Source organism: Melanaphis sacchari, unplaced genomic scaffold (assembly GCF_002803265.2).
Source record: "Melanaphis sacchari strain LSU unplaced genomic scaffold, SCAv2.0 Contig4_pilon_pilon, whole genome shotgun sequence".
In the NCBI taxonomy this organism is placed as follows: Eukaryota; Metazoa; Arthropoda; class Insecta; order Hemiptera; family Aphididae; genus Melanaphis; species Melanaphis sacchari.
This window is the reverse complement of record NW_020271335.1, coordinates 3270430-3296484: the sequence shown is the minus strand read 5'-3', so window position 1 is coordinate 3296484 and position 26055 is coordinate 3270430. Positions and strand designations below refer to the sequence as shown.

At 23.2% G+C, this 26055-nt stretch overlaps 1 protein-coding gene across 4 annotated transcripts in view; it reads left to right on the top strand.

The window, feature by feature from the left end:
- The window catches only part of LOC112598965 (multiple C2 and transmembrane domain-containing protein), a 60706-nt gene that overhangs the window by 9117 nt on the left and 25534 nt on the right, over nt 1–26055 (top strand). For 3 of the 4 annotated variants that reach the window (XM_025345643.1, XM_025345641.1, XM_025345645.1), the window contains exon 2: nt 6910–6949. The exons of the other annotated variant lie outside the window; for it this stretch is intronic. In XM_025345643.1, the coding sequence (XP_025201428.1) occupies nt 6910–6949 (40 nt within the window). The remainder of the gene's footprint in view (nt 1–6909; nt 6950–26055) is intronic. 4 annotated transcript variants of the gene reach the window in all.

Below are 26055 nucleotides of genomic sequence, written 5' to 3'. Positions count from 1 at the left end.
TTAAATTTGTTTAAATTATGCCTCGTGCACAAAGACACAAAGATAATGTATTAAGAATATTGAATTTTAAGTTTTAAGTATTTTACATTTACAAATTTTTTCACTTATTTTTAAGGATTAAGATTTTACTTACATTCAGATGTAAATATAAGATTTTATCTACATACTATTAGTTAATTTAGATAAAATTAAGCTAAACATTTAATTTTAAATATTTTATAATATACTATATATTATGTTTAATATTATTTTTTTTTAAATAATTTTAATTAATTGTAATGCAAAATCTTAAAAGCATAAATATATGCTATGTAATTATTCTAATTTTTACGGATAATAAATTTGTTTAGAAATTCTATTTTAAATTGTAATAATTAACTATTACATTAGCAACGCTTAAAAATGTAATCGTATGATTTATGATAAAATCATTCAACATAACTATTTACACATTTCATTACGTCGTCTATATAAACTTAAATTTTGTATATTTATTATATTTAATTTGTTATATTGTATAGCGTTTTATAATATTCTATCTGATTTTTAAATTTTTAAAAATTTATTTATTTTACCAAAACATTAATTTTATACTCGTTTGTTAATGCTTTAAGAATAAAATTAAAAATTTAACGTGTTAAAATGTTTAGTTATTTTTATTTTAATAGTCTTATAATGTTATTATACGTGTGCTAAACTTTTAATAGTATATGTAGGGCCGTATTTAAGGAGTGATTCGGAGACCTATAGCCCAGCCTAGCATATGTTAGGAGAGACGACATTTTTATGATTATTATAAAAAGTAAAACGATATTTTCGTATTCGCAATGGAAAATTATAATATAATAGTATATATACAAATTAATTGTGTAATATTGTGTAATATTGGTTCTTAATCTAAATATTCAAAATAATAAACATACCTTACATACCACATAACTTAACCATTTCTCCGGCCTTACGATAACCGTGCTCAATACGTGTTGTTTATTTTTAACCGTATCGCAGGTGAAACCACAGACACAGTATTACTATCAGTTTTTAATAAACAACAATAATATGACGATAATGTATTGTCGTATCGTTTATGTTTGTTCGTTACTATACATTATAATCTTATAGTCTATTAGCCCTTTCAGCCCTAGTACATCGATTTTTTTTTTTGCATTTTCATATAAAAATGACTCGTTAAAAAAAAAAAAAAAGGTAACGAAAATGTTAACTTTAAGAAACTGCGTTCAAATGGTTGTAGAACAATAATTTCTATACTGAGAATAAAATAAAAACCTTTTTATTTTTAACAATAAATATTATAAAATATCAACCTTTAACTTTTGTTATTGTAACAAGCAATATTAACAGTTTTTAAAGTATAAAATAAAGTAAAATGAGTAGTGTTTACTATTATCTGTCTCGTGGAAATGTAATAATAAAGATTTAGGAGTAAGAAAATATATCATAAATTATTGTGTTTACTAATTGGTTGTAGTTAGTATAAATGTTTTAAAACAAATTTTTCTATGTAGACGTAGGTGGTATTTAATATTATTTATTAAGTATTTATTATTTAAATAGGTACTTTGTTTTGTATTTTAGATTTATTTCATAAATTAATTTTTATGTTATTTTTGTATTTAAAAATCTTAATTACAGACATTTTTTGTGTAAATTGTATAAGACTTTTTTTTATTAATTTTAGTTTTTACCTTTATTTAATTTTACCTAAATCTAAACTTATACGAATGAAAAAGCTAATATTACCCTACTAACTTAAAAAAACAAACTACTTTGAGTGTACCTATTTGTTTTTGTATATTTATTAAAAATTATATTTTAAGGATTAATTTTAATTTATCATTTAAGTATTTTAATACGTTTAACAAGTATGTAAGGAGTATTATACATTGTTTAGGATAATTTGACTCCTGGTAAGTGGGTAAAAATCAACTATTAAACTTGCTTTACGGTCTAAGTTATTGTAATATAATTTATCACGGCATGCGAGATCCTACATTTTATTTTTACAGATTTGTCGTGGCGATAAAACTAACTTTTTCGTTGTAATTAAACTGCCTTTTTTGTGTGCTTGGTCTACCACACAACCACCCGAAACTCGGTGGTTATGCTGTCTCGTAGCTGTGTCTGTTACCCAAACGCATTTCTCTATTAATGGTATAATTGTATTCAGACGTTATCATAATTGATTATAATTTTTCACTAGGCAACCGAAATTATCGAGTAATTGCATGCATGCATGCATGACACATATTGTTCGAATTATTATTATATGATTTATATTGCACTTTCAATAATATCAAAAAGTGACTTTTGGCGTGAATGGTACTTGACCAATACATCTTGTGTTTGGTTTATACGTTAACAGAGGATCAACGCAATCTCAAAGACAGGTGAGAAAGGCTTAAAAAATGTTTTCATTACGTAAATAGAAATCTGCATACTGAATCAGTTGTTTCAAAATGGATTCAAAAATATATAAAAATAAATATACATAAATATACATATTTCCGAGTATATTTCCATTATCTCCCTTCTTATTTTATGTTGTTATTCATGAAAATTAGATAAATTCTCTCATTAGTTGGGATTGAATTTAATTGTTTAATATTTATTACTGCAGTAGATTGTTTGATAGATTTCATTGTGGTTTGAATGGTTTTTATATTCCTTTGATTTATTGTCATTCTGTAGCTGTCTCTGCAGTTTTAATTTCAAAAGCATATTTACTCTTTACTATTTTAGTAAGCTTATGAAGATTCAACAATGATTATGAGAATTTGTTTTTTGATAATATTGTTTTATGTGCCTATTCATTATTCAATTAAACATTTAATTAGTGGCAATGAGGTGTTTTTCAAAAGTGTTACATCATTAAAAAAAAAAAAAAAAAACAAAAAACAAAACACTTATACTACTTCAACGTCTTAGCTCGCAATTGTTTTTAAAATTAGATGATTCATTTTATCCTAACCGTCCTTTCAGATTTACCAAATACTCCATGTAAGTGTTTAATATAGTCGAGTAAATATTTTAATTAGGGTGTACGCTGGTACTTAGACCTAAAAATATAAAATACAATATTTGAAATGGTAAAATTAAACATCTGCGTAGAAAATAATTTCCAATTTATAATAAAGTCATAGTTACACCAATGAAAATTGTATCCTCCATATTTTATACATGCTTCATTAAAAGTTTATAAAAATTATGACGCATTTACGTAGTATTGAAATTAAAAGATTCTTTTTTAATTAACATTAATTTATATTAATAATTATGAAAATCATTTTTCTTTTACTCAATTTTTATAATGTTACGGTTTTTGACGCATATTATTTCGAGATAACGATCTTTCTACATGGTTTTAGTGGATATACAAAGGCTGATGATACCTTAAGAGCGTGACGCATAACATTATGATATTCTTTGGATATGGTACAGCGTCATGTCATATCGTATAGCGTTGATATCACGAGTTTCCGCATGACAATGTTTTAGTGTTCAATTACTAGTATTAATAAAATAGTTTATCGTCAATACTTTGCTCTAGTATAAATGATAAATTTTCATGATTTATAAATCCACTGATCTTAATATACGAAATGTTATCAAATGTTAACAAATGTATCAAATGTCAGTAAATTTTGTACTCGAAAAGGCGGGACTAGCGTAACAACATTCGTATTATGATTATCTATACAACAATCAGTAGATCAGATTCTAACACAATTTTCTACAACATCCTTAAAGCACATTATCGATTTACTGAATAGAAATCTAAAGAAGATATGAATGTTCAAATTTTCCTAGTGACAGATCCACGGATTAAAATGAAATTGTCATAAAATGACAGAGTTTGAATGTTGAAATGTCAATCATCTTTTTCTTGTTAACTAAACGTATGTTTTGAATATTTGTTTTTAGATCTAGAGAGATTATTTTCGGTTTTGTTTTGACAGCAGTGGTATTTGCTGTTCGTGACCTTGTGGTTTGCTGATTAGACTGGTTACGTCTTAATATAGGTTTTTAGTTAAATACTCTAGATGATGTCGCTATTTTCTAACTTAACTAGAATTTTTGTGTTTTAAAAGTTTTTTTTATTTTACAGGCCCCCTTGTGGTGCACTCAAGTAGTTTATTTATAATCTGAATAATTAATTTTTGTTGGTAACTGGTAGATAATTTATAAATAAATCGTTATAGTAGGTAGGGTGTGTTGACTTTTTAATAAGGATTCTTTACCGTAAAATTGTGCTTTTTATTAAGTAAATGAGCATTTAAATAACTTAAAATTGAGATCGTGTCATCAGAAATAGAAACGCATTGGACATTTTCTTCCCCTAGAGGTTTTTTTTTTTATTAAAAATGTATCATTATTCTATTATATAAGACATTAATAGGTAATATTTATTAACATCAAAGATAAGTAGTTATTAAAAATTAATAAATAATAACAATTAATGGATATAATTATAATATATTACTTACATTTTATAAGGTTTTATTTATTTTTTCATGGATGGTTCAGTTGTCTTAAAATCCTTAAAAATATTATAATTAAAGATTAAAACAATTAATTCTATTACTAAATGTAAATAAAATTTTGTATTTGTACTTAATTAAACATTAATATATTATTAATATGAAACAGCGTGATGAATTCTTAAGAACATTTTTTAACTATCTTTAAAATGTAATGAAATATGAGTAGTAATACCTTTGTCGTTTAAATTGGTGAAACCTATATTGCCTTAATGACAAAAAAAGTGTATAACGATACGAAAATCTATATTTCTTCACAACAAAGACCAGTAATCTTTTACAAAACTCTCTTATTTAAACATTTCGTTTTTCAACGCACATCATTTAAGTTAAATTTTGGTAGTTTACTGATTTTTGTAAGTTGTATTTTTATTATTATTCTTTTTTTTTTTTTTTTTTTAAGAACATTTTCTTAATTAAATTAACTACGAAGAATAAACTATGATAAATTATAATTTATATTGTAATATCGTATAGGTAAACCATACTATTGTTGTCATTCTTAAGCGTAAACCTTATTAATGCACTGTTTTTTTTTTCAACAAAGTTGTTGTATTGAATTTTATACTTATCGATTCTAAGGTTATTTAATTAATTAAATAAAAATTTAAAAAATAAAATCTTTATAGCTAATTTTCAAAGTACTCCTATGTGCGTGTAACAAATACGCTTGCTTACCTGCAGTGATAGACCTCTAGTCCATTATGATGATAATAAATCATAAAATATTTACTGTACTAACGAACTATATATTTTTCAGCTTATACAATATTACAGTTTCTATCAATCGATAAAACCTATAAAATAATATCTAGTATTTGTCAAAGACGACTAGGTTTATAAATATATATTTATTTAGAGATAATATATTAGGAAATAAAATGTAAAATTAATTAATTTCCTTTTATTAGTACTTTAACATCATCCATAAGAGGATAACCTTAGTGGTAATTAGGGCCATTACATTGTATTAATTATTATGATTATCTAAATTTCCAATAAATTACTATTATTATCAATATATATTTATACATGTTAAAACATTAAGTCAATATTCTTAAATAATATTAATTTATAACGTTACTATATAAAATTTGGAAATTATATTTTAATTAAACTACCATTAAACTTACTATCTATTTGTTTAAATACATAATAATAATTTTATTGGACGACTACAAATTGGTTCCCAGGTTATCTACATGTGATTTACGAATTTAGCATCAATTACCTTTCCATTTTATACAGATTTATGACTGTCTAGAATTATTATAGATATATGAAATATTTCATACTTAAACACTATCTAGAATACCTAGGTATGGTTAAAAATATTGCTCAGTATAATAATAATATAAATATATTATACGCTACATTAGTAATGATCAATAAAAATATTATTTTTTTTTTACATCAATTGTAATAATTAATTGAAATTAAAAACTAGTATGGTATGAATTTACAACATACATTTTTAAAGAATTGTAAATTCAAAATTTGGCAGTCTTTTAATTTTTTAATACTTTTGTTAATATACTTTTCTTTTTTAGCAATTGTTTTTGATTTTAATTTTAGAAAGCTTTTTTGCTTTATATACGTTTCTCATTAGATCGCTTTTAATTGTTCAATCAATAAAAAATATTTGGGTGGACGGAATAATTGTGAATTTAGTTTTCCGTGAAACGATTCGTAACAGTTTTTCATTTTTGTCAATTAACATAACTTCCATTTTAACGCACGTGCTTATATTTGAATGAAGATACGAGTAACTAGGTGAGTTTTTACAAGACTGACGCTGACGATAAACAAACATAATCAATTAACTAGATATAAAATTATATTTATAAACTGTCCTAGACATCGTAAAACCTAATAAAACATTATAATATTATCAATTTGTATATACTAGCATATCAGTTATATATACTTATAAGCAATTTTATAGGGGAACCAATTCGAACAATTGTATACTGGAACATAATTTTTCGGGAACCAATTCGTACACTTTATTTGATCCGTGACGAATTCTGCATTGTCTATTTTATTTTATATTCATTTCAAGATTTCAACATCATGGTCATCATGTATGAATGTCTTAATTCGTATTAGAAATAAAATTTAAAAAAAAAAACAGTCAAATAAATTTAAATTTGTTTAATATTTAAACTGGTTTTTATTAAATTATTTAAATTATATTTTAATTAACGTCAACTGACAAATTGCACAAAAAAATAATTTAAATTTTTTGTTGAATACATACGGTTTTTGTTTTTGGATATTAAAAATATATTTTAATTTGGTTTCATTTAAAATATTATGTTTTAAATTAGGTATTTTTTATTTTTTGCAGAAAATAAAACCACCTGTTATAGTTTTACGTTCTTTATCAGGTAATATATTACGTTCATTTTATTAAGTATAATATTTCTATGCTTATAATGGAAATTAATTAAAATTCCTATTAATATATAAACTACACGCTTATAAATAATATGTAAAGTACATAATATATATTAAAATTGTCTATAGTTTTGTTAAAAATTTATAGTTTTAAATTTGTATGTAAAATATTGAACACAGTTTAGTTGTTATTTGTTTAAATAGATCACACTTTTTTTTTTTTTTTATTAAATTAAGGCATTATTAGACTTAGAAAAAAATAACCACATCAATTTATTCAATTACTTAGTCATATAAATACATATTATTAAAAAAAAAAAATTAACAATCTGGATTTTAAAATAATTTACCTTTATTAATAGTTATAATTAAATCCAGATTAGTAATCAAAATTACTTAATATTTTGGAAGGTTGTTTTATAAGTAATTAGATATATATATTTATTTTTTTTAATAAATAACGAAATATTTAATAAATTAAAATTTCTAAAAGAGCGAACTTTTGAATTTTTATGCATCTAAAGGTATATAACATATTATGTATAATATCTTTTTAAATGTATATTAGGTTCACATATTATTAAACCAGTACGCTGCGTAACGAGTGTATTGTGTTTAATTGAAATTTGAACGATTAATATTTTAAAAAAAAAATAATAATAATTACGTATTTTACAATAGTTAATGCACAAAGAAACCATAAAAATTCAAGTTTTTTAAAGGATTTACTAAGGTTATTTTACGAAAACAATCTTAAATGTTATATACTACTGTTTCTAACATTTATAATATACATACATTTTGTTTACACTTGTATAATAAACAGTTAGTATTAAATAACACAGTCGGCTCATACTTGTTGAAATTAAAATCCTCATTAAAATCGTTTTAATTCTGGTTATCATCATGTTTGTATAATTTTTATATTGTGCTGTTGATGTAGGGGTATTAGAGAGGTCAATATGACAATGAGTGAATTTTTATCAAAAGTTGTATATTTATTATGTACTATTTAGTATATTTAGGTATCTATATTCAGTATAAGATCATATTTGGTATAATTATTCGAATCATAAAGACACATTAAATAAAAAAATGTTTAGAAAATAAATTTTCGATTGTATAATTAAAATTATGAGTGCTTGAATTTTTATTGTAGTTGATTAATACATATTTTATTTACATTTTTTCCAAGTATTATTTGAAGTTTGATAAATACATTTTCAATTAGATATATCGAATGCATTTGAGTTTTCTAAACTTTTGATGGTTGTTATAAGCATAAAAAAATGGAGTTTAATAATTAATATTAGATCATTTTTTACGGTTTTCAGATCAAAACCTGTTTTATATTTAAGTATAAACTGACTGGGAGACTTTTAATTATTTAATTCTTTAGTAACTTTTTTTGAACCTTGAAAATTATTCTAATTAAAAATAGCAACTTCCATCCACGTTCCACATCTAGTTAATACTGGTTCAGGGGTAACGGAATATCAGGTAATATTTTCTTTATACATGTACATTGTATATGGTAAGAAGATTTTAGAAATACTTTTTTTATACCTATTATTAATTAATTAATTTACATTTGGATACATTGCTCTAACTTTCTCTGCGACCATTTTCTACATATGAGCTACACATAAAACATTAATTAAATAATTGAGATAAAAACTGCTAATGGTTGCCCACTTTTCACCATTTACGGAAGAGTATCTAAGAGTATTAACAACACTTTTTCATCATTTTCGCCCATAATTCACAAATTATGCCATAATAGAAAGATTAGTCCTTTCTAAAATTTTACATGTTTAGAAAAAAGAACGAATCCTAATGATTTGATTTTAGAATCCTTACCAATAAATTCACCACATTTAATGGCCACTCATATCCGCTGTCTCATCAATTGTAATTTAGTTATTATTACTTATTTCATCTTTATATTGGATAAAGTTTTATCATAACAATATAATAGATAATTTTTTTTTTAATAAACTTTCATTGAGGATTTGTCTGCTAGTATATTTTTCTAAAAATTTCCAAAATTGTGGATTTTGCTATTTTTATACCATGGAACAATATTGTAACAATAAAAACTCAAACATATATCTACATAAAATTAATTTATATTATTTTTTGAAGTTGATTCTGATGAAAACAATTGTTTTCACGTGTTTAATTAACGCTTTAGCGCTTTTTAGTGTGAAGATATATTTAAATGTTGTGATAGCTGAGACTTTTTAACGTACGGTTTATTTTTATTAAGCATTTGATAAAAAAGAGTTGTGTTATTAGTTGTAAAATTTATATTATTTTTATTTAATGATAATATTCATTGTGCAAATAATTTTTTTTAATTTTGTTGATGGTGTTTTGGAAAATTATGAAAAATGACAACAAGACAAGTAAAAACAAGCAACTAATAAAATAAAACTACACTCAAATATGCCAACTACCTTACTAATAGTACGTCATACACGACGCTTGGACTTATTTTTAAAGTATAATTCCAATTAATTTTTTATCGAGCATTATTATCTACTACAAACCATACAATTTCTATATAGAGTATAATCAGTGATGTATTGGTAAAATAAATCATGAGGATACGCCTTTACACGTAAATACATCGAGAGATCCAATGGTAGTGTTAAGCAATGTTTTTCACTTCGCTCGAAGTAAAATATAATATAAAAACAATAAATAATTTTTAAAATTATTAATCAAAATATTTTATATTTTTATTTTTTATAAAATATTTCAAAGATTTAATTTATTTTTATTATTATTTGAACTAGCAGCTAGTTGACATAATTTGATTCTAGTATCTTCTGCTGATCTATAATTGTATTAACCGTCTATGATTTTACATATTTTGTGGGTTCCTATTTTCTAATGGAGGGCCATTAATAATTATAAACATTAGATTAGAAATATTCTTTGTAGTTAACCTTGCTCTTATTTTAGTGCATATTTTGTACATAAACTGAATCATCTTTCACATTCCGCTGTTGAAACAAAAAAAGTTATCGAATTTTGACATGTCTTTTTTGGTAAAACTGTAGAATTATGAATAAGTTGTCTGATTTCATCTATCGTATTTTCTTGGTAGAGCATAAAACGTTTACATAAACGTTTAACTTTCATTTCTTTAGACCTTATGTCAATATTTTCTGGCCAGTTAGTAGTATTTATTATTTGCATATCTTGAATAATAATATCATCTTATTTATTTTCGTGTAGTATAGATTTTAAGTTGTTAATTAGGCTAGTGATGTATTAACTTTAATTTATTTTATTTTAGTAACGGGTTTAATATTTTTGAATTTCATCGTTTCTTTAATCTTCAAAAATTTAAACTTATGTTATCAAATAAATTTAATAATCTAATAACTTGTTTATTGATGTATTTCTGATCATTATTGAATATTGTAGAATGATATTGTAATTGTTTTGATAAAATGGCTAATTTTTAAAGACAGTCGCACATAATAGCTAAATCGGTTAAAAATTCTAGACTAGCTAATCTTGATTTTAAACCATGATATTTTCTTCTTGATTTAAATTATTTTTAGTTTCTTCTGATGCTTTTAATAAATTTTAGCATAAATTTGGATACATTTTTCAAAAACTTTGATATGTTTTTAATTCTTGACTACCTAATGAACAAATAGAACGTGTTCCATTTTCAAAAATAATTACCTGAATCGTACTATTTATGTTTAAGCTCTTTTTCGTTTTTGCGAAATGTGTTATACGAGTACAATGCATAAAGTCAATTTTTAGCTTTTTTTGTTAAAATATGATAGTAAAGTTATCCTTTGTTTTTTCATCCACTTTAAATTTTACAAAACGCCGATATACACATACCTAACAAACATTTTTGTAAAGTACATGTTATAATATGTTATAGTGCGAACCTAACCACAATATTTAATAAAAATACTACTTTATAATGAGATTTGGGTCGACTATAGTATAGAATAATATGTCATAATAAGTTATAAGTAATAACCCTACTCTTTAAGTCGACTGTTTAAGATCATACAACTCTATAGATAATATACCACGAGTTTTGATTATGAACGCTTGATAACAAGGTGTATAATATAAACTTAATTTTCAAATAATAAAATTTCGTATTTCCTCTGATATTACAATTTATGCTGGTCACTAAATTTATTTTATAAAAGTTTATATATTTTTTATGATTATTGTCATGTAGGATATATGGTAAATACGGCCGTATATTCACCATGAATAAAAATTGCTTATTGGGTATTTGTCGTATAGACCACTGGATATAATTATAATACATACGATACGATATATAATACGATCTATATCACTATATAATTAGGCATATAATTTATTATATTTACATCACTGCAACACAAAATATCGAAAATCTTTAAAATGAATCTATATATTATCTAATATTCTTTATTATATGAAATATTCACAAATACGAGTATGCGAAAAAACTTTTGTCATTAACTTACATGTTTCATGATTTTTAATAATTACAAACCGAAATATAAATACAAATTTTAAAATTAAAATGGGTGGCGTAATAAACCAACGTTAATCGGTATACTCCTGTGCTACTGATTTTTTTTGAAATATAAACATGCTGGTTGCAATTTAAAGTAGTGCATTTTTTTTATTTCTAGAATATTTAATTAGGGGTGAGGTATCGTCGCCGAACTCAGCCGATCCCGGTAGTCTGGCAATCGTATTTCCGTAGATCTCGTTACAATAAAAATAGAAGTATAACTACAGATTTTACAAGAGCATAGAAAGACTGGGTTAATTGTGTCAGGTCCATTGAAACAAGTAACATCAACGTACAACTCTCGTTCAGTAAAGCGTGGTTTAAGTAGGTGCGCTTAAAGGGCTTTTACTTCGGTTTGGTCCTAAAAAGACGGTTTTCAATCGTACAAAAAGTATACACAATAACCCGTTGTACGTCGTCATTAGTAACTCACAACTTTCCACCGGTATCGGATGACTAAGTCATAAGCATTCGGTGGTGGTTCGTTGTCCGTAGATGAAAGACGCCGTGGTTCTTCACATCAGTTACTGGTCCGCGGTCAGCAACGTTTCCTTGTTTCCGTTCGTGGTTAGCTGGGTCATTCACCAGCAGTCGGCGGTGGCTGCTAACGGTTTCTCGCCAGTAATGGTCACTAGTTGTTGTTTTGTTAATTCTTTAGTATTCAAATCCATGGTGTTGTTTATTATTAAAGTTGTTGATGGTTTTAGGGTTGGAAGATTACTGACTATCATTTGCTTTAGTGCATTCGTATATCTGTCACCGTACCGACTAGTAAATCTACATGCTAGATTTGTGTGTTCCGTTACAAAATATGTGATATTGATACTTTTCTAGATCATGCGTTTTTACTCTTCAAATAATTGCCCATTTAAACAATATTATAGTTCATGATTTAATATCTGAATTGGCAGTTGTAGCATTTAGTATTTTATCAAAAACATTATAGATACATTGGATGGCGATAACTCTATTATTTTTGTAGGTTTAGATAGTGTCACTACTTTTTTGTTTACTCAAATGTTTTTATCCCAGCCATTATTTGATAAAATTATTATTCAAAGTGTCTGTTTACTTAGTCTAATGATGTTTATATACAACTGAAACTGTATAGTACAATTTTTTTTTTCGTATAAAATATTGCTGTAACAATTATTTTATATTATTTAAATAAAATTGTAGTATATACTTACTCATTTTATGGTTTTTATGAATAAACATATGTCTATTTATTCGTCAATATGTTGACACTAAATATTCATAGAAATTACATAATTACTGACTGAAAGTACATTATTTAAGCTATTTATATAAAAAAAAAATTATATTCGTACTTCATAGATATAATACATTATGCAGTGTTTACTATGACTATAAATAAACTCTGTAGTGTATTACATGTGATTGATAAAAAATAATTTGAAATCAATAACTATAAATTGAGTTGAGCAATTACTTGTTAGGAAGTCGTAAATTAAAATATTTTGAATTTATTATTTAATTTTAAATTTTGAGTGCAGTGATGTATATTATTGTATAGATTTTACAATGATGTGCATTTTTTATGTGTATGTGCGTGTATAAAGTAAATAATTGAAAAAATGTTTTAATTTCCAACGTTGAGGATGGTTTTGGATTAGAAATTGGATCTAGTTTGTAATTTATGGTAGTCAAAATTAAAAATTCTCAGTATTTTATTTTTATTTTTGTTAAAACAAAAAAAAAGAATTAAAGAAAAAATTTTTTTTTATGCAAATTCTATTTTTAAGAAAATTGATTTTGTTTTTTCATGTTACCATAGATACGTGAAATTTTCTCCGAAAATATTTATATTTCATTTTTTATTTACCACCTTTAAAATATAATATATATTTGTTTTGAGTTTAATACGCGTGTACGTTACGAAAACCATTATAAATTATTCATTTTTTTATTATATCTTGCCATCTTGGTTAACTTTTGATGTGTATTGAACAGTTTTAAACTTTATTACATTAAAAATATTATTTTATTTGTGAATATAACAAAATGTATTCGTTAATCTATACAGTCTCATTGAATTCTTTATACGATCAAAATTAATCAGTCGACTTAAATCATCGAATCATCAAAATATTCTCCCCATTAAAACGTAATATTTAATAAGCATAATGCTAATAAGTGGGACACAGATTTTGTAGTACTAAAACACTAGTAAAATTGATCGCAGTATAAAAATAAAAATGTATATAAATATTAAAAATAAATAAATATTAAGAATCGCATAGTATTATAGTGTAATTTAAATATAAATCTAAAATTAAACATGCCAACAAAGTAATATTTATAATACAAACATATATTGTCATATAATAAAAATATGTATTTATTCTAACATTACATCATAATATTTATATATTTAGTATGTTCGATTTATTCGCTAAGTATTAATAAGCTTGAATTTTATATAAATTAGTAAAATTTTTAAATTTGTTCGTAATAATATATCGTTATTTATTTAAGTATACTCCACCATTTGACAACATTTTATCCAATTGCATGTATCAAATTTAAACAATGTCGGCACGAGCCTTCTTATCACAAATACATAACTATAAAAATATTATATTTTTACCTTATTACTTATGCTGTAATTATATTTATATCAAATTTAATTTTTATAACTTTTACCACATTTAACTATGAACTTTATTAAATATAATTAAATTCATAATTTTTCTACGATAAGTAACATTTTTCATTTACCAAAAGATAATAATATTAAAAGGAAAATAGTTTTCGTTTATTTATTTATTACTTTCAACCTTCTTTGTTTACAATGACTCGAGTATAACTCGTGCATCTACAGTATTTTAGTCAAATTAAATCATAATAAAAAGATTTAAACGCAGAAAATCTATACTATAATATTATGTTAAGTTTTTAATTTCCTGTATAGCCTTTATTTGATGATATTGCAAACATTTTAATTTATTTTGTAAATCAATAAAAATCAAAGAATTTATTTTATTTTAAACTAATTGGAATATAATTAAGTAAGGAATAATACATTTAATGGTTTTATACATTCAAAAAATAACTTTTTCTGTTAATTAAATTATTAAAAATAAATAAAATTATGATTTAAAATGTACCATTAAGGTTAGCTGAAAAAAAAATATAATACAATGTAATTAAATTTTATTTTTGATTTTATTTATTATTATCTCCAAAACTAGATATTGATATGTCATGTACTCTAATTTGAAAACAATGTTTGATTTTCATTATAGCATTAAAATATAAATATATTTATTTGTATATACTATATAGTAAACATTTTTGAAACTCATCTAAGAATAAATTCATAAGGTAAATTGAAAATTAATTGGTTATATTAATAAATATGATACCTTATAGTAGAAGTAAAACAGTGTGAAACCTTGTTCATAGAAATCCTAATTCTATAACAAAAGTAATTAAATGATTGAAAATTGAAAACTAACTTCTCTAAGTTACCAACCAAATCAAATTTATAAATATTAGTTTCTTAAACTTACATATTGGTGCAATTTTTTTTCTGTCCTAAAAAGTGATAATAAATTACAAAATGTAGAATACGAAAATACCAAAGGAGGTTCCTATAAATACTGTTATTAGTTAGTCTGTGGTCATTTATAGTTAAATATTACAACATTTTAAAATCAACAAATTACTGATTTTTCATTTTATAAATCATATATTTAAAAAGTTTGAGATACAAATTTTTTTTTTATCAACAATCCAGGAATATTTTATACAAAGAATTCTATAATTTTATTTTAACCTATTTTACATATGTCCTATTTAATATTTTTTTTTTTATACAAATAATATAACCTTTAAAATAAAATTATTATGTCCTATAAAATATTTAAGTACCTAATACATAATTTAAAACTCTTTTGTTCATTTTGAATTGTTTATGGAAATTTAATACTGTTTTTATATTTTCAAATTACTACTTATTTTTAAATCAAATTAATTTTTTTTTTTGTATTTATTTATGTTTGAATTTGTTATATTTATATACATAATATAATATATTTTATATTTTATATGCATATACTATATTATTATAAAGATAATTTATGATTCTTACATATTCCATATTACAATTTATTTCATTTTCTGAATAAATAATAATGAACTAAATACTAACATAATTTAGCCAAATATTATACTTTTCAAATGCCAAACATCAATAATATTTATATATATATATATTACTTACCCACCTAACAGTTATTTATGTATAAAGAAATAAAAAATAAAAATAAATAAGTATCTATGCTTGATTAGTAGTAACTCAAACTTAAATTTAGATATCAATTTATCATACTTTATTCACTTATACTTTTCAATTTTTTTGCATATTAAATTAATTCGAAATAAATATTATGAATAAAAATTGAAAATTGATAGTTGCATCAGGTTTATTTTTTTTTTTTTATATATATAGTTTAAACAAATTATCACCCATATTTGTTTATGAAAATGAACGAAGTTAATTATATAAGCAGTTTATTTAATTTAATCGATGATTCTATAGTAAATTATAATACATAATAACTGTTATTTAATAAAAATGATTTTATTTATAAATATTATTTATTCATTAATTTTTTATACGTCACATTGTTATACTGCTTAAAGTAATGAATAAGTTTTATACCAGATATACTGCTTTCAAAGTTTATTAATGAACTATTTATTAAATATAATTTTGTTGTAAAAATAATTTTTGTTTTTAACATTGATAGTTTAAATGAAATAGAAATATTATAATCATACGTTATATCATTATTTATTAGATATAATTAACTTAATGTGAAAACTTTTTATAATTAAATAAATATATTAGTAAATAGTATTATAGAATATAGATCATAGATGTAAGAACTTATTTTATTTATAACATATTTATAATCGAAAACGCTAACGTGCTTACGAATTTAATGGTTTACGGATATTAAGACAAAACCATATTTTCTTATTATTTTTTATTTTTTAAACATTGTTACATAGTTGGACCAATTCCAATCTTGACAAAAGTTTACACAAAACTAACAAGATAAATAGAAAAATAGCCGAAATTGAAAAAAAAATTGTTTTAGATACTTTGTTAACAGCTTCGCGTCTAATAGCATTAAATATTATTATGAAAGTATGTCATCTTAGTAGCATGAAATATTATAATAATAATGACATAAACTATAGGGTATAATATTAAATAAAACAGTTTTTCTATTAAATGCATATTATTAAAAAAAAAAAAAAATAGTGCATAATTTTGTTCTTTAAATATTCATTAAAATAAACTTATTTCTTATAGTACCTATATTATGTAAAATCAAATCTATTTTATTATAATTTTTATATTCTTTATTTATTACTCAATTATATATTAAGCTATAATCATTTATAAAGTCTATATATATATTATTAATCATTAAATAGAAAAAAATCCTTATTTGTAATACATTTTTTATTGATTAAAATAATATTATAATTTCATACTACTCTGTTAAAAACTGAGTTTTATACTAACGAATTAATCGTAATAAAATATTACAATGTTTTATTTATATATTACTAGGAATATAAATAATATATCAGTCATTAATAATCAATTAGTTATGTACTCATAAGTTACATGAAAAATAAAAGTAAGTACTCAAGACTTTGTCGTAAACATTTAGTGAATTATCTTCTCGATCTTTATCTCAGTATAATATATATTTATTATATTACCATAGATAAACAAATTAATGAAAGGTATATTCATTAATTTTTTTGCGATTGAGTTTTTAAATATATGGTAATCACTCTACCGCAAAAATAATTTAGAAGCCTTCGTTGTACCCAACAAGTAGGGTGTAACATAGACCCCCAATTATTAAAACTTAGCCCACAAATATATTGTAAATTAAATTTATTAAAGATTATTTAGAGAAATGTAAAGCCATCTCCGATTTTGTTTAGACCTTCTGATGTTACTCTGAAATAAGAATTGTTATGATATATTATACAAGTAATTAACAATTTAAGGTTTCATCGTCTATTTTATATAAGGGACTATTAAAATAATTTCGAGATCAATAATTGATTCCTAAAATATTGTGAAATAAATATTAAAAAATGCACTGTTGCTTGTTAAACGAGTGTATAAAATCAAAATAAATACGAGTATAACACATGACGTGAAATACGCGGAAACTGGAATCACGAGCGTATAAAAGAACACGATACCGTCGTCCATGGGCCCACAGCTTAACGAATAACACAAGGATAACAAGTTTTTGTGACGACACAACATCGTTTGAAATTTATTTCAACATTCGATTACTATTGATTTACGTATTGTATGTGTTGTTATGCATTTCCGTAATAATATTATAGTTTAACAGCCGACATCAATCTATTACTTGAGATGTTCGATCTCAACAGATTACAGAAGTGTCTATAGAATTTAGAAACTCTATGAGCCAAACCACCGACATTGATTTGCATATAAAGACCTTCCTGTGAGTATCTCGTGCCTACAAACTTTTTGCCGTGCCACAGCACGCTCAACTGAAACTGCAATGAATCAACGGTGGTTAATTGAAACGGAACAGAAATTATAATTTTGTTCTCTGTGCCGATTCGCGGGTGATTGCAGCGACGCAATCGAAAACCACATGTATTGACTTCACTGCAATCGGTAAAAAAGAAAATTTTAATTTTAATAAAAAATTTGTTTGTCAATTTAACGACTGAACGACAATTTTTTACTTCTCAATTGATAGCTTAAATTTCGTGAATATCTCAATCGTCTGATTTTTAATTTTTACTTTTTAAATGGTCCTAGTGCTCCCTCAATTTTATTAACAAATTATATTGAATAGCCATAGGGCGTTCTCAATCCATATGCAAGAAAATTGCATACATCAAAGACAATATTTATCAATTTCAAAACAATAATATATTAAGATTAGATTTTGTCAAAAAAATGGCATTTAAACATCAGTCTATATAGATATACTAAAAAAAAAAAAAAAAAACATTTAAAATAATTAGTACGCTCGCCCAAATTTAAGAGTGTAAACTAAAATAAAAGATATTATCATAAATTAAAAAACAAAAAATATTTTTTGAGGCGTAAGCCAGTTCACCTCCTTATGGTGTACCTCGGATAACTAAATAGACAAGGACTCACTAAGGCTTTGCCAAAAATATGACTTTTTTTCTTGGGAGGCACTCGGGTGATACTTTATTTCGGACGTACTTATTAAAAAGGTTTATTTCAAAACGCACTCGTGAAACTCTAAATTTTAGTTCTCACTTCTATCATCATTGCATTCATATTCAGAACCGGTTTTAATATCTTTTTGTAAAGTTATGTATAATTTGAATACATAATAATAATAATAATTTTATTGAATAATTAGTTGCCAAAAGAAAGAAACATTTTTGCATTTTATTATCTAAACGATGGTTAATTTACGTAGTTTATCTTGATAAAAGGTACATATCTGAAATTTGACACGACATTTGATCGTCATTTTTTCTCATCTGACATTCTAAAGTCAAAGTATCACTCCATTAATCTTTCTCCGTAGTACAGAATTTAGAAATAAGAAAATTGTGTAATTTGAGTATTCTACACAGTGCAATATAGATAAGAATTAACTACTAATATTACAAACCTTAATTCTCTAGGACGGATCGATTTTTAAATTTAATGACTTCAAATTGAACCAAATTTATTATATTAAATCAAGATCTAAAAATTCTAAACATTTGTAAAAATTATTTTCCGATAAAATAAAGATAGAAAATACTAAAAATTTCTTAAAGTTTCTTGTCTAAAATTCAGTATTAATTTAGATTTTTAAACTAAACTATTGGGAATGAGGCTCTTTTGAATATTTTAAATTAATAATTTGTAAATAACTAACAATAATATTTGAAAAATTTATCACCACCGGACACATGGGTGAAAGAACTTTTGGTTTTGTATTAACGTTGTGTGATTGGTTTACGAAATCGCATGAGGATATTAACCAAAAGTACTCGTATCATTAAAATGACTACAATGGCATGTAAACTTATTTGGTGATATTAAAATAATGATAAATGTATGACTATTTTACATTTATTTTAATGTGTATTGATGATAATCTTACTAGTATAAATACTATGATTATTAAATAGATATTGACTTTTGATGATAGGTAAAAATGGTTATCATCACAAAGCTGGATGAAAATTTCTAAAATGAAATGAAATGTAAACTTATACTTACCTATATGAAATTAGTAAAGCTGATAATACGTTTTTTTTAAATTATGCGACACATCATTTTAGGATAGAATTTTAAGATGACTTATCTTTTGGTGATATCTACACGAAGATTTCAATCTAAAAAAAATAGAATATTTTTCTTTAGCTGTTATTTTAAGCGTTTAAAATAGGCTTAAATTGTATTTTTTCTTCAAAAATTTTGTTTTTGAGAATTTGAGCAATGATTCATTAGAATCGTGTATAATAAATACAGTGTGTTAATTAGACAAGTTTATCATTATTAGTGTATGTACGCGTTCAGGACTGTTGTAATGTATCATTGCATGATACAATTTTGTGACGAATCGTTTAGTAACATCTCTATTAAGATTAAAAGTTAGATGATTAATTATTATTGTTTTAAATTATAATATTATATTTTTTAAGTTTATTAGTAAATATTATTTAAATGATACATTTTTAATTCATTAAAATATTTAAATAGCAAAAAAATAAAAATAATTATAATATGGTAGTGCCGATCATTTACACTTAATTTTATTATTATTAGTGTCTTCATAATTCATTTTATTTTTTCTATCACGTAAATATTTTATTTTATTAAAATTGTATCATTTTAGTAATATCATACCAATGAACTTCACAAACATATAATAAGAGTAATATGTAACAACAGTGTAAAAAAATAATTTGAATAAATTAATTAATTCTCCTAACTTTAAATTTTAGTAGAGATATTATTCAACGATGTTTCACGATAGATCCTGAATACACATTAGACATAATACATATACTAATGACGAGAAACTCTTCACTTTAACACACTACACTATGTATTTTCTATACATGATTTTGATGAATCATTTGTAAATAGTAAGTATTAGGATGTTTTAATTATATTATATTACTATATTTTATAGTTTTTATTTAATTTGTTTATAATAATTATCTATTAAATTATTAAATGTTTACAAAATAATATACAATAAACTAGGTGGTAATACATTTATATTATTCTTATATTTTTAGTTTATTTGTCACAACTTTATGCACAGTGTATAATTAATAAAAAATAAAAAATGAAAAGATTATTTACATAATTCAAACATTCGTATTCAATCATCAGAAATCTCAGAGGAACTATTTTAGCTTTTTTATATCGCCAAATACCTTGATTCGTGCTATGTCGATTTTTTTTCGTTTTTCACGTTATTCTTACATGTACACCCATTTTGATAATGTATCTATCAACCTTTTTTCGATTTTCCATTTATCTATAACTTCTCCCTACACTTCCATCTCTTAACTGCAAAACGTCAATCTACTTATTATTTTATTCTTATTTCAGATACCTGATAAAATTTAAACTCCAAGCAATAAATATTTTTTTATAATTTCTTTAAAAAATGGTGTAGAACCTTTGTAGTATTTAAAATAGAACAAAATAATTTTTGAAACTAAAATATTACCGACATTTAAATAAAAGTATTTAGGTGAACATAAAATTGTACGTTTTATTCTAATGAACTAATCTATGATACGGGTTTATTAGATGATAACTTATAATAATTGTATTAAATTATATTTAAAATATAATTAAAATAAATTAACGATACCTTTTATAAGGGTGGCTTGCCAAGGGTGATTGAAACTGCATCTCTCCTTAAATAAAACAACTACTTGTAAATAATAATTAACTATAAATAAAATGTATAGAAATATTTTTATTTGAATTGAAAATGTATTATATATTTTTTTATGTTTATTATTATTGACGTCCACAAAACCTAAAACTTATTAATAGTTATTTCAATGAAAATATTATTTTAGTTATTTCAGTGAAACTGTCGGTCGGCAGTTTCAATTGTAACATGTAGTAGTATTCCTGGTTGGCTGGGGAGAATAAGCCACGTATTATAGACGTTATGTATTGAAATTGAGTTCACAACAATATTTGCAGTACTACCGCACCATTGTTTGTCTCTGTACACCATCATAATTAGTTACATTTATTATTTAATAATTATTATACTTTTATACTATCTGATATTTATTATTTTCGAAATTTTTAATATTTATAACTATTTTCGAAATGCAAAAAGACCAAGAAATAGATTTTTTATTAATCAGTGGTTTTAATATTATAACGTATGAACAAAAAATCAATTGAAACTTAATAAAATTGCCCAACACCTCATTTATTATTATAAATGATTGTAAAATTGAATTAGTTTATCAAAAAATTTAAATCATTATAACATTAAACAATACTAATGTATGTATACCTGTACAATTGTTTAGCTAATTAAGTATTAAGTATAATTCATTTTTCAATATAAAGGATTTTCTTGTTCATTGTTGTATGAAGTTTAAATCTCCCCAGAATATTTACTCACGATCCGTTACTAATCTTTTAATTGCAGCAAAGTATAAGTATAATACATAATTTATTCAAATAAATAAAGATCTTATTAACTGTAGTAGTACCTCGAGTAAAACATTCTATGCGAAATTAAAAAAGTATAAGCTTTACAGTTATTAGTTCTTTTGTTATTATAATGAACATAACAATTATTTTTTAGAGTAAAATTGGTACACCAAAAGTTTTACACTTCAACTTTTTAGATGGAAAATTGTTCTAAAATGAATCATCAAAAAGATATTTAATTTAGTATTTAGTTATTAATTTATGCTTAAAATTTAGTTTTAGTTTAGTTTTTATAAGTATTGTAGTAAATTATAAACTGTTTCATTTATAAGTACAGAAGTATCTTTATACCACGTATGGCTTGTTTTATTCTTATTTATACTTTTCACTATTTTAAATAAAAATATTTAATAAATATGAAATTAGTAAAGGTGAAACAATTTAAATAATTAATTGACTATTTAGTTGATCTGAATTAAGTTATTATTTATTTAAAAAAATCGTAGTAATCAATATTGACAATAACATACGTTTTTGCACAATATTACGTATACTACAAGGAATTAATAACTATAATTCAGATATTATGAAATTTATAATTCAAAGGAAATTTGAATTATGCTAATTTATAAAATTAATAAATCAATTTATTTCGATTACTCGTATTAATTTATTTTGATCAAACCAGTTATATATCTAATTCTAAATCGTTAATGATAATAATACAAATAATAGTCTTTTGATTTTATATTAAGATCAGGGTGTTTTTAATTTCAAAAAACTGTTAATTTAAAATTGTATAAAATCTGTGTCATATAGTTTTGTCTAATGTACACAATAATATTAACTGTAACTTTACAAACACATTACACATTCAAATTAATTTTTGATAACATACCAAAATTTTTCAAAATCAATCTTATCATATTTATATCTTATAAATAAATATATGATACGTAGAAAGAGGCATCAAAATAATATTTTAAATTTTAAAAGAGTATATATTTTAAAGATGTGAATAAATTAATATACAATTGTTTTAAATTTTAATATTGTGTATAGTCAAATTATAAGTACTCGTATATTTTTTTTACATAAAGGCAATTATCATTGTAATGATTATTCATAGTATCATGCTTTTAATTAAACGAATTTTATGCACGATAAGAATACAAACACCATATTATAGAATTCTTATAAAAATTACAGAATATAAATTAACTCTAGACATTTTCATATTTAAAGTGAATGCATATGTAGTTTTATAAATTTATAATAGTAAGTAGTAAACATTCAAATATTCCATTGAACTTTCCACTAGTTAGACGTCTACTTAAGTTGATTAAACATATATGTTGTATACCTTCAAAAATCTGGGCGAATGTAAGATGATTTATTTATTTAGCAAAAGAGTTATTTTAAAAATACTTAGTATTTTGTACGGGTGAGAGAAAGTAAAAAGTTTTGCGTTTCAAGCTGTCTGAACTTTGAACTCATACTGCTCTTCTGTTTTTATGTATATCACAAACACGACCGTAACTTGAGAGTTTTAATTTGAATAATAATAAACGATAATATTATAGTAACATAAAACTATTAGAAGTTTTAACTGTAATATAACGGTATATTACTATACATAACTATTAGGTATATTTTATAGTGATCACGAGTAGTGATTCCTAAAAGCAAAGAAAGAAGTAATCGGAAAATACTCGTAAGTATAATGATATAAACTATAACACGGACAGTTTAAAGTTCAGATTTACATCTAAATGGGTTTCTTACTAGTTTAAAAATATTAGGTAGTGTTACATATTTGATATTTTTATATATATAGCGTATGCCTGGTGACTGACGGAAACCTGACATGATTGAAATGAAAAATAACTTTTATTTTTTAAAGAAAATTGAAATTTAATACTCCAAGTTACATGCTATTTGAAACATTTGTTAATTTTAAAAGATAATGTTGGGTAGGTGGTGCCTATCCTTTTGAATGCAGATATAATCTGAAAAACGTTAGATTTTTGTCGATCGCCTTGTACCTACTATATGTTATATTGCTTTTACACGAATGTAAAATAAACTTTGCGTGGTATTTTTAATATTTATTGCATGTTTAAAAATTTTAAGTTGTCGGTGTAAGTTGATACACAAATAATAAATGTAAAAAGATATTATAATGAGTTTAGATAATCTTAATGTTCTGAATGTTCCGATACTTATTGACGTAAGAAACATTTTAAATAAATATTAGAAATATAGTTTAATTAGTGATTAAATTGAATTAATAAAAAATAGGTATAAATATATTAATAGAATTAAATAATTATTATAATTTAAATAAAAATGCTATAACAATATATATCTTGTTTTTTTTTTCTAATCTAATTATTTAACTTTTAATAGGTATAATCCAAATCATTTTCTTTCTTAAATTTATATATGTTAGTAGAAGAATATTGTATATTGTATACTATACAAATAAAACTATCCAAATTATTTATATTTCTTATTCAACAATATAACTTTAATCTAATTGTGTATTAGGGATTTCTTAAAATATTTCCGATTTTTATCTATCACAGCAATTAAAATATAAACTGGTGGCTAATCCCTAACTTTTTTTATTTATAGGACAACAATGTGATAGTGTTAAAAAATAATTTAAAATCGTGTGCAAATGCATATCCCAAAAAAATGTTTATTACTAAGCCTTTTGCAAGTTAGATAGTCATATGTAAATAATAAATATACACTAATATTTTTTTTTTTTTTTTAATATAACAATAGTTGCTTCATATCACCATACAAACTTATAAAAGTATCAAAGAATTTTGTCTGGTTTTTAAAGTTATTCCTTTTAATTAAAGTATGTTGATATAATCTCATAATGTTTGTATTATCTGAGCTGCTGCAGCATAATAATAATAAAACAATGGTATTTTGAAAAAAAAAAAAAAATTAAGTATTTCTGATAGGAACTATATATTATCATAAAATATTCATAATGAACTACTGCTGTATTAAGATTATAATCGGTCAATCAATGGAAGATTATTTGAATTTTATAAGTCCGTCGTAAAAAATCTTACAATTGAATTATCTAACTCAACAATTTAATGATGTGATAAAAGAATCATATTTTTCATTATAATATACTTTATTAATCATTTCCGAATAAGTTGACATGTAAAATATTAGTTTTTTTGCTTATAATGGAACATGATTTTTCTTTATTTTAGTGGTTTTTTTTTTATTAACTATGCTTAAGTAGTAAGTCAAATGTACCTACACTGCTGTATTTAAATATAATTCTTAAAGATTTTATGTTAAATAAAATGCAAATTTATATTTTTTAATATTTTTGATATATTTTTATCAATATATTATTTAATTATATTTTATGATAGTCAATATATTGTTAGTAATTCAATCGATAGTATTCGATTTTAATAATTGATTGAAATAAGTATTTGTTATGTGTGACCTAAAAAGGCCTTTTCTATTTTTCACATGACAATAATGTGTCTATGCTGTGTAATAGAGGAATATCTTATCAGACATGAAGCCAACAAGACGTTACTAAATCCTGGATGAGTGATCCTGTGGTATTTTTATGTGCAATAGGGTATATTGTGTGTTATTTCTTTCTTTATATGAACTATACTTTCAGGGTTGGACAAAAGTCTTTTTAACGCTCTTTGTACTTTTTCTAGGTTATATGTTTATATTATAAACCACACAATAATTTAAAATTCAAATTGTCTTTTTAGTTCATTTAAAAATTATTAATATTTCATAAA